The 9,855-nt window shown below is 58.1% G+C and overlaps 6 protein-coding genes across 6 annotated transcripts in view; 2 read left to right on the top strand and 4 right to left on the bottom strand.

The window, feature by feature from the left end:
* SDRG_08926 (hypothetical protein) overlaps positions 1 to 507 on the bottom strand; it is a gene marked incomplete at both ends in the record, with an annotated part of 1,014 nt that extends 507 nt beyond the window's left edge. Inside the window, 2 exons of the mRNA XM_008614829.1 lie at positions 3 to 287; positions 316 to 507. Of these exons, the coding sequence (XP_008613051.1) occupies positions 3 to 287; positions 316 to 507 (477 nt within the window). The remainder of the gene's footprint in view (positions 1 to 2; positions 288 to 315) is intronic.
* Positions 508 to 602: 95 nt separating this feature from the next.
* On the bottom strand, positions 603 to 1,425 carry SDRG_08925 (hypothetical protein). Its single transcript, XM_008614828.1, has 5 exons — positions 1,321 to 1,425; positions 1,225 to 1,276; positions 1,057 to 1,177; positions 835 to 1,017; positions 603 to 776 (listed from the first exon to the last, which is right to left on the bottom strand). Exons 1-5 carry the CDS (start codon positions 1,399 to 1,401, stop codon positions 659 to 661), a joined length of 555 nt encoding a protein of 184 aa, XP_008613050.1. The 5' UTR covers positions 1,402 to 1,425; the 3' UTR covers positions 603 to 658.
* A 61-nt stretch (positions 1,426 to 1,486) lies between these two features.
* On the top strand, positions 1,487 to 2,125 carry SDRG_08924 (hypothetical protein; the record flags this gene model as incomplete). Its single annotated transcript, XM_008614827.1, has 2 exons — positions 1,487 to 1,959; positions 2,008 to 2,125. 2 exons carry the CDS (start codon positions 1,487 to 1,489, stop codon positions 2,123 to 2,125), a joined length of 591 nt encoding a protein of 196 aa, XP_008613049.1.
* Positions 2,100 to 6,510, bottom strand: SDRG_08923 (hypothetical protein). The gene is made up of 13 exons (XM_008614826.1): positions 6,394 to 6,510; positions 6,075 to 6,350; positions 5,425 to 6,021; positions 4,624 to 5,380; positions 3,925 to 4,581; positions 3,747 to 3,880; positions 3,617 to 3,703; positions 3,474 to 3,572; positions 3,163 to 3,426; positions 3,064 to 3,111; positions 2,882 to 3,015; positions 2,770 to 2,823; positions 2,100 to 2,721 (listed from the first exon to the last, which is right to left on the bottom strand). Exons 1-13 carry the CDS (start codon positions 6,445 to 6,447, stop codon positions 2,151 to 2,153), a joined length of 3,732 nt encoding a protein of 1,243 aa, XP_008613048.1. The 5' UTR covers positions 6,448 to 6,510; the 3' UTR covers positions 2,100 to 2,150.
* Positions 6,511 to 6,697: 187 nt separating this feature from the next.
* Positions 6,698 to 7,229, top strand: SDRG_08922 (hypothetical protein). Its single transcript, XM_008614825.1, has 3 exons — positions 6,698 to 6,845; positions 6,891 to 6,999; positions 7,055 to 7,229. The coding sequence occupies exons 1-3, from the start codon at positions 6,718 to 6,720 to the stop codon at positions 7,208 to 7,210; spliced, it is 393 nt and encodes a 130-aa protein (XP_008613047.1). The 5' UTR covers positions 6,698 to 6,717; the 3' UTR covers positions 7,211 to 7,229.
* Positions 7,230 to 7,664: 435 nt separating this feature from the next.
* Positions 7,665 to 9,855, bottom strand: part of SDRG_08921 (hypothetical protein) — a gene marked incomplete at its 3' end in the record, with an annotated part of 6,375 nt that continues 4,184 nt past the window's right edge. Inside the window, exon 15 of the mRNA XM_008614824.1 lies at positions 7,665 to 9,667. Coding sequence (XP_008613046.1) covers positions 7,665 to 9,667 — 2,003 coding nt within the window. The remainder of the gene's footprint in view (positions 9,668 to 9,855) is intronic.

The raw sequence follows: 9,855 nt of genomic DNA, 5'->3' as shown, positions 1-9,855 counted from the left end.
ACCTTCACCTTGACCATTTCCATGGGGCAGAGGGCAACATCGGCGATAAACTCAGCCGAGGCCGAACCAGCCAAGAAGATCATGCCACGGTACTTGTAGGCATTCTCCTCGCCAGCGAGCGTCGAGTAGAAATCATTGAAGATTTCGTAAAAGCCGAACTTGCAGAAGCCCTGGGCCGAGTAGCCGATGGCCGTGGGCGCCCAGCCCTTGAAGAGGGCTGAAGCACCTTCCTCGATAGCGACGAGCTTGATGCCCTGGACAAGGGCATTGTACTTGCCCGGAAAGACCTGCATGTTGGTCTTGACGACGTCCAACGAGCATGTGCGTAAGACCGCACGAGAGGATGCCGCCGATCATGCACTTACCGTAGTACAAAGCGTCGTGCGGCACCGCGTGCGAGTAGCGGGCGTCCCACTTGGCAGCCGACGTGGCCAAGGGTGCGCGGCGGCTCGACGTCATGGGTAAGTAGCCGGCGATGGGCGCGGAGAGCAAAGCGACGAACGACATCTTCAGTGGGACTCGAAAATGAAAGTGAACTGTACAAGCCAGGCGCATTTAAGCCACCTTCGATCGTCTTCCTCGGTGTACCAAATGAAGTTTACTTGCGGCTGGCAAATCAGTACGAGCAGAGCACGTCGATATCGTGTTCAAATCGAATTTACCACTCGTTGTCACGGATAATGGGGAGCGTCACGAGCAACATTTCCGTCTTGGGGTCCCATGTCGCTTTTCCCTCCTTGTACTGGACGGGGTGCGGAAGGTACGTCGAGAGCTTTCTACACAAATACATATCCATCACATGACTACGTCTTTCGATCATTCGTGGCGTCGTACAGCTTGGACGACTGGGCCACGAGCTTTTGCGCCTTGACGTCGAGGTCGATTTCGCGGCGCTTGTGGCCCGGAAAATGGATCTTGACGACGATGGCGTCGCAGTGGGCCGTCGACGGGTCCTTGTCACCGAGGCCCAAAAACACATCTTCCGTCATGACGTCTTGCTTGTAAAGAATCTCGTGTCTGCGCCATCATGAGTGGGGTGTTCGCCACGCATTGTACCTGGGGCGCTTGCGAGCATCGCCTTCGTCGTCGTCTTCCGCATCGCTCAATACCTCGTCGTCGTCCCAGATGGCTTTCGGGTCCTTCTGCTTGATCTGGCCAATGGGCCGAAGCATGGCGTCTACATACCAACACGCTGCCGAAGCTGTTGACAACATGGGAGGCGACCTCGTGGCAGTGGCTGCGCTGCGATCGTCGACGGCGTCACGGACGGGTGCTTCTACATATTTGCCACTCAGTCTACAGCACCCTGGCGTCACGTACGTCGTAGCGCTCGTCGTCATCGGCGTCGTTGTCGTGGCGCAGGAGGTCGCTGAGCGCGAGCAGGTCGTTGTAGGCCGTCATGAGTTTGCGTCTGTAGAAGATCCACCAGCTATCCGGATAAGCACATGGCTAGTTGCACGCAACATCAAATTGCATTTTCCACGACATGGCCGACGAGGGTGGGTACTGCCCGTCCAAGTCGACGCTGTACGTGTCGATGTTGCCGTACGCGTACACGAACAATGACGTCGCGCAGCTCTTTACGGGCTTTGGCAAGATCGCGCGCGTGACGATCCTCCGCGATCGAGAGACGCGGGCGAGCCGTGGTGTGGCCTTTGTCCAGTTTGCCCAGCCCGCCGACTGCGCGCGCGCGTGCGCCGCCATGCACAACGTACCGCTCGAGTCGTTCACGCTCCACTGTTCGATTTCCAAGGACAATGGTCGGTCCACCGAGTTTATCAAGAAGCGCAAGTACTCTGCGAAAAAAGTGTGTTTTGAGTGCCAAGGCGGCGGCCACTACTCGTACGACTGCCCGCGCAATGTGCTCGGCGCGCGCGAGAAGCCCAAGAAGAAGACCACAAAGCGCCGCACCAAGTTTGAGTCGGGCGAAGCCGAGGTGTTTTTCGATATGGACGCGACGTATGGATGGCAACGCTGTCCGATGCTTTGACACGCGTACATGTGTAGGGACATTGGTGTTGCCACGCTCGCGTACGACGCCAAGCCGCCTGCGTCGCCAACCGCGCGGCCTCGCAAACAGCTCAAGCAAGATGCGTATTTTAGCGACGAAGATGCGTGCGACTGAGACGTTCACTATATTATCCACTCAACTATGTCTTGGGTGGCTTGTCGCGAAAGCAACTGCGCTTGAGCTTCATGACCGTGTTGTGCCATGGACTCGGCGCAATGCGAAGAAAGTTCCCGAGCTCGTCCGGGAGCTCGCCGTAGTCGCGGGGCACGGCGCCGTGCAAAATATCGTGCAGATCCGCGTTCAGCTGGCGCTTTGTCCGCTCTTCGGCCTCGAGCGGGTGGAGCAAATTGGGGCGTTTGCGCTCCTTGGCAATGTCGTCCAATCGGCGCTGGAGGATTGCGATGAGTGCCGCGCGATCAAAGTGCAGCGGTTGCACCACGCGCATCGTGTCGTGCATGAGCGCGTCCTTGATGACGTAATCCAAGTTGTTTTCGCGCGCCATGGACGGCGACGAGTTGATCTCGATGAGCCACGGCCGGTACGCCTCGTCGAGTAAAATGTCGTAGCCAAACACGTCAAACGAATTGACTTGGTACGGAATCGCGTCCTCGCCGGCCACGAGCGACTTGAGGATGACGTGGATGATGTCTTCTTTGATTTTCTCCACAGGGGCGTGGACGGCCGCGAGCCGCGACCAGAGATACGCCAAGCTGTACCATTAGCGTGTGTGTTTCATGTTGACATCGATTCCAGCGTACCTCGCTTTCGTGCCACCGGCTTCGGTCGTGGAGGCATTGTTGACGGGGTTGTCGCTACACCCGAACATTGATTTCCTTCTCTCGACAAGTCGGTCCAAGGATAAGAGCGTACGTGACTTGGTCCATGTCGCCGTATTTCTGAATGCTGCTGTTGGTGAGGTGCATGAAGAGATCGTTGATGTCGGTCGCGTCGGTCGAGTAGCGGTGCGTACAAATGCGCACAAAGCCCTCTTGGTAGAAGAAGGCCTACGTCGGCGGACATCATTGTCATTTCGACATTCGACGCAAAGCTACCTCGAGCGGGTTGAAGGACGTGACCAAAACGTAGAGCCGCAAGTCAAACTAGCCATCCTCGAGTGCAATAAAAACGAATAAAAATGGTCGACAGCGGACCTTGAAGCCGTCGAGCAAGAGCGGGTTCTCAATGTACTTTTGCACGACGACGGCTTCGCCGTAGGCCACTTGCCCAAGATCGTTGAGGAGCGAGATGCCACGCCCTCGCGAGAGCGCGACGGGCTTCATGATCCAGACGTTCTTGGCTTGACCGATCGCGTCGCCCCGTTTCTTGAAGGCTTGCACAAACGGAATGTAGTCGTTTGGTAAGATAAACGTCTCGGGGGCAATGTCAAAGCTCTTGAGACGTTCGCCACCGAGCGACTAGGCCATTTTTATAACTCTACGTCGTATCAAAGAAGTCATTGTACCGTGTAGCGATGTAAGCTTTTCTTGAGCATGTCCTTGCGCGTGAGGGCTTTGGCGCCGGCAAAGTGGTTGACTTTTTGCCACACCAAGAGCGTTTGACGCTACGACGCGGGTCGTGACGTCATGCAACACGGGAAATACGTACATCGACGCGGGGCTTGCTCCACGTCCATAAGAGATTCCACGTTGTGTTCAGACCAAGGTCCACGGGCAATTCCTCCCAGTCGGGCAGCTACAAGGTGTGTCCATACTCTTCCGTATACAAACCCTAGTACCTTTTTCAGCGCCTGCGCCACAATCCCAAATACTTCAAGCCGCGACGACGAGTTGATACGATATTGTGCAGTAAACGGCGTCGACTGCGCGCCATCGTACACGTACGAAGCAGCGCGGCTCGTCTTGAGCAAGCCTAGAGTACGCATCAGAAGCTGAATGGGCTTTATGACGGCGCACCGTCGACACCAAACACGGTCGCGTAGTCGTGCATGACGTTCTTCCAGATGGTGTAGAGCTTGAGTTGGAAGCGCAGCGCCGTCTCGCCTTGCAAAAGGGCTTCTTTTGGATTGGTCGTCGACGACTTTTCGTAAAATGATGTCATGATGCAGAGAAAGTTCTTGTAGTATTTCGAGTAGTCGACCATCGATGCCGGTGGCATGGACTGGACGAGCGGCAAGACGGGCGCTGCTTTGGCGTGCAGACGCGGCGTCGACTTGGCCGACCGACGCAACGTGGGCTCGTTCGTTTCTTGGTTTGATTGGTTGGTGGTGGTGTTACGTGCTGCGGTGGGTCGTGGTGCGAGCCGCGGTTTCGACGACTTGGGGCGCAGTGCGTTCGGTGCCAATTCCGGTGTCAATGCACGCGGCGGCGGCGGCGCGAGGGACGCTAGCGTGCTCTCGACGCTTGCTTGATACGATTTGATTTGATTCTGGCTCGCCACGAGATCGCTTAGGATCTGGCGCGCTTGGCCTATGGTTGATGCCAGTCGTGGAGACGGTAGAGTCGCACGCGGGGTCACTAGCTTCTCGACCGACTCGCGTTGTGCCTGGAACCACTCGGGTAACGGTGGAGCGGCAAAAGTCTCTTGGGTCTTTCTCATCTTGTCCAAGGCGCCTAGCCGGTTGTGAGTTGGATAGACCTAGAGCGTGTACGCACTCTCGAGCAGCTGCATCGGAATCGACGAGTGAAAAGTCGCCTTGTCGTACACGGGGGGCACGTACGGCGGCGCCTCTTCTTCATATTCCATCTCGTTGTCGTCGTCGTCGTTGCTGTCGCCCTCTGTCAAATCGACGTCACAACGGTTGTTGCTGCTGCGACTGGGCGAGAGCGTGTCGTCGTCGGCGGCGGCAGGAGAGCCCTGCGACTCGTTGTCCACTCTTGTAGTACCGTCTTCATTGGACGGTTCATTCAAAACGAGTAGATTGTCCGTGTCCTCGCCGACGGCAGGTGACGGGGTCTCGAGATTGTTCGCCGTTGGTCTGTCGCAGTCGACTTTGGATGGAGAAACGAAACCGGAAGGTGCACTCGAGTCCGTGGTTGGTGCTTCGCTGGTCTCTGAGTCTTCGTGGTTTGCTTTTGCCGCCATCACATTGGTTGTCGGCAACAGAATCTCTTCGGGTAGCGGTGCGACAGCGTGACGCGTAGCTTTGGCTGATCGGATGCGAGCCAAGTTTTCGACAGCTTGAATGCTGCACAGCGTGTTGTTGATACGCGTGATGCGCTCGTCCGTCTCGACTTCAACACGCGGCGTTGGGTCTGGCAACGGGTCGATGGGACTCTCGTGAACAGCTTCGTCGACGTATTCGTCCGAGTCGGAGCTTGCTGCGTCGTTGTCACTGGCCGAATCGCTCGACGCATCGTCTTGGTACTGTGCGATAGCTGCTTCTTTGAGTGCCTTGCGGCGTGCGAGCTCCTACAACGTTACCGTTTGCGTGAGAAAGCAATCATGCGTCGCACCTGCTGCTTTTTCAGCGCCATCTTGGCCTGGCGTGCAACGAGGCGGTCGTGGGCGGCTTGACGCCGGAGTTCTTTTTGCTTTTGAAGTCGCTCCTCGGGCGTCTCCTCTTTCGGCGCCTTGGGCTTGGCTCTTCCGCGTTTCTTGAGCTTGAGCGACCCTGTGTTCTGGATGATGAAGCGCACGCTTGGGTCATTCGCAGCAACGCGCGACGCTTTCGCCTTGGCGAGCATCTCCTTGATCGAGAGCCGACGAGGTGCACCGTACGACGCGTCGGGGGGTGTCGTCTCAACAGCCTTTGCTGATGGCGCCGGTTTGGATACCGTCGGCTTGGTTGTGGCTGGAAGCGTGCTGGCGTGGGTTGGTGCATTTTGAGCCGGCGTCAGTTGCGATGGACGTGTTGGCGATGCTGCTGGGGCCCTTGCAAGCGTTGGCTGATGTTGGCCCATGGATTTTGAAATGTGCTCCGGAGCGGCAGGTTTGGCGCCGATTTCCACCAGTGACGTCGTCTTTACCCCCAGAACGAGATCTGCAATGCGCTGGCGCGCGCGTCGGTCTTCCATCTCGGTCACAATGACGGCCACTTCCTTCTTGACATACTACATACATCGAGAAACAAGTCATGGTGTCGGCCCAGAGATGCGTTGCGTACGTGACCGAGGCTCATGTCGTCCGGGTCGTCAGTGAGCGTTTGGAGGAGCGCTTGCAGCTTGACCTTGCAGTCGGCCAGCACGTGGCTTTCGAGCGTAGGAATGAGGCCCAGCGGCAGCAATGGAAAGTGCTCCATGATATCTGGTGCTGCTCGACTCGGCAACAGTTGATTTGCGGTGTCGGCCAAAGTGCCTTGAGGCCCCGTCGTCGCATCAGGCGCGCGGCTAGAGCGCGGACTGGCAATCGTCTGTACGCCGGTTGGTCGCACGTCGTCGTCCTACTGTTATCTCAGTAGGTTGGCTCCCCGCAGAGTAGAGTACCGCTGCCTTGAGCACTGCTGCACATGGTGCCTTTGAAAGCCATGACGGTAGCATTCTCGTGACTTTATTACCGGGCTTTGGGATGCATCGACCTCGGACTTGGCCAAGAGGTTTCCGATCGCGAAACGTTGTTAATAGACTACCCACACGCAACTCTGCCGTCGTGAATGGGCGCTGCTGAGTGCTTGCCGAAGGCAAAAGGCGGGTGCATTTAGCCACCAGACGAAACCGATCGGTACTGTATATATTAATATACCTGGACAAACGATACGATTCAAAACCTCTGGAATACAATATCTCGCATTCGACTTTACGAACCGCGTGATGGACATGGACGCCGGGCAGATGAACGAGTTCCTCGAGGCCATGACCCGCTTCAACCCGGCGATCCCGGACGACGTCGTGGCCCACTACCTCCAGTCGGCCGGCTTCGCGTCCGAGGACCCGCGCATGTAGGCCATCGTCGCCGTCGTCGATGCTGACCTCTCGCTGCGTAGCATTCGCATGGTCGCGCTCGTGGCGCAGAAATTTGTGCTCGACATCGCCCATGACGCCAAGCTCTACCAGCAGCACCGCATGAACGCGCAGGGCGGCACGTCCAATGAAGTACGGTGACAAGGCTGTAGAGTGATCCATGGTGGGTTGCCTATGCTTTACGTAGCGCGCGACGCTGACCATGGAAGACCTCTCGGCAAGCCTGCGCGACTACGGCGTCAACCTGAGCAAGCCCGAATACTTGTGCGACAGCGAGACGACGCTGGTAGAGACAAGCGCGGTGGTGCCGAGCGGCCCCGCGACCAAGGGGTCGAAAAAGTAACCCGTCATCTTCCTTCCTACCTCTTCTTTCATCCGCAAGCATGTACTTGCGCAGATGGAGACGTCAGTAGATCGTCCATGCCTGCTGCCGCTTTATCTGGATGGTTGCTCGGCATTGGTGCGCTCATACGCCAGTTGCACATCTCGGCAAAAAACATTGCATCCGTACTTCAATCGCCAGGTTGAGTTTGTCCAAAGTCAGCGTATTCGTGCGTCTCTCGAAACTTCTGCACCGTATAGAGCCACGGCCGTGAACCGACAGACTCGTTAATAGCACCCGGCCCACACCGCCATGCAGTCGGCATCGCCGGTGGCTTGGGCGTCACAAAAGACACTGCACATGGCAGAGAGCATGACGGGATGCTTGCTCGGGAGCCGCCAACAACGCATCCCGGAGCAGACGCTGCTCATTTTCGCGACGGCCACCGATGGAATGATTTCTTACAGCAGCAAGCTTAGTCTATATACATGGGTTGCGCGCGCCATTGCCCATCGACCACCGTCATGGAGACGATAAAGTCACTCATTTCGCGCCACAAACCTCGGTCATCGACGTCATAGACGGAGGTGTCAGCGGGCCCGAGCGTACTCAAGTAGCGCAATACCTTCTTGCGGCCGCGACGGATCGCTGCTTCTTGGACCACCGACGTCCAACCAAAGCCGCAGACGGTATGCAAATGGTGGAGCATGTCGAGATGCCCGTAGGACGCTGCGCGGATCATCATGCGCTCCGAGACGCGGCGTGGCAGCTCCGTTGGTAAATGGACGGGAAACGCACCACCGACAAGCTCCAAGATGTCGAGGCGACCGCTGCGTGCGGTGGCCACGAGCAGCATGTGCAAGCTGATTTCACTTCTGTCGTCAACCAACACGGATGAAGCGAGTTGCCAGCAGTGGTGGGAGAGTACGTAGGCGACAACGTCGACGTGGTGCTTCACGACAGCATCCACGATCGATCGGCGGCTACAGCGTTGGTCAAATTCCTCATGAAGGTAGCGCACGGTGTGCAAGTGACCGTTCTCCACAGCTTCATTGGTTGCTGTCGATGGCACCTCATGGCCACGGGCGACGAGCAGCTGAAGGATCTCGAGGTGGCCTTGGCTCGCTGCCCAGTACGCCGCCGACCCTCGGACGTAGTCGCTGTAAAAGCCGCCGAGATCACCATCTCGATCTGGCAAGATTGCTCCAAGGCCAGAATTCTCGTCGCTCGAGTCAGTCCACGTGTCGACACCGCCCGTCGGTACGTCCAAGAGGTACGTCACCATCGGTAGGTGGCCCGTATACGCCGCCGTGGCCAATGCGGCGTGGGTTCGCCAGAGGCCGTAGACCTCGTGGAGCCAGCGGACGACGTCGTAGTGGCCGCGGGCGGCAGCGAGGGCCATCGCGTCTTGGTCACAGTCGTCGCGTCGGTGCTTGTGCAGCCATTCGAGCACGTCCATGTGACCACGGTAGGCCGCATAGACGATGGCTCGGCTCGATCCGACGCGGAGGCGGCTCTTGTGCAAAAGCTTCAGCGACGTCATGTCACCGTTGAGTGCCGCAAGCTCCATCACTTTGCAGTGCTCCCACCGATCGAACGGACTGGGGCCATCACGGAGTGACCTCATGGATACGTGCTCGTAGGGAGCATCCGGAGGTAGCCACTCGACATCACTGGGCGCTCGCGGGTTCTCTTGGTCGATGCAGTCAAGTACGTAGCGCAGCATCTCATGGTCTTGCTTGGTGACGGCGAGCTCCAGCAACGGCTTGGTCATCTTCTTCAGATACCCACATGTGTGGACGTGCTGCAGCGCCGCCAGACCCGCTTTCTCCACTATCACTTTGAACGCTGCGTCCGTCAGCTTCACAGAGGCTGCAACAAGGTCGACGACCTCGAGGTAGGTGTTGCCACTGACGCTGTGTGTCGTGTGCTCGCCGTGTGGCACTTCAAATCGAAGCGACGGCTGTACGCCTTCGGTGCGCCGCTCGAGAAGAAATCGCACGATGGACGCGTGACCGTGGACAGCTGCCGCTGTTGCCGCCGCGATCGTGCAGCCCTCGGTGCGCGCTGAGTGTAGAAAAGCAACGATGTCGCCGTGACCATTCATGGCCGCTCCGTCCATTGCCGCCGAGGTGCACACAGCTCCTGCCTCGTGGAGCCATATTAAAAGCGCGAGGTCTCCCGCCATGGCGACGAGGTCCATCATCTTTGCAGTCGCCAGCGCTGGAAACTGGTCCAAGAGTAGACGCAGAATCGGACCTTGGGATGCGGCAGCAGCCAGCTCGAGCGTCGCCGCCGTGCACAACGAGGGGTCCCATCGCAGCCAACGCTGGACGAGCGCCACGTCACCTTCGACGATCGAGAGGTGGAGCGCAAGCGCTCGGTCGTAGACGCGTGGCGAGACAAAGAGCGCGTGGTGAGGAAGCTTGGTCGTCGGGTGTGGGTACCGCTGGAGGTACGGCAACGACGCGAACCGGGCTGGGACGTTGGCGAGGCAGCCCGTTTGGTTACCGTTTCCGAACGATGAGCATGGCGTGAGCTCGACGGCATCCGCGAGGCGCTGGACGACGGCCAAGTCCTCCGGCAGTCCTTCTTGATACGCCACGATGGCTGCGAGGAGGTCGGGCGTCCGGAGCACGGGTGAAGCCATCCTCGTCAATTGGCAA

Source organism: Saprolegnia diclina (genome assembly GCF_000281045.1).
Source record: "Saprolegnia diclina VS20 unplaced genomic scaffold supercont1.28, whole genome shotgun sequence".
NCBI classification, from domain to species: domain Eukaryota; phylum Oomycota; class Saprolegniomycetes; order Saprolegniales; family Saprolegniaceae; genus Saprolegnia; species Saprolegnia diclina.
Note: the sequence above shows the minus strand (reverse complement) of the source record. Positions and strands in the feature narration are given on the sequence as shown.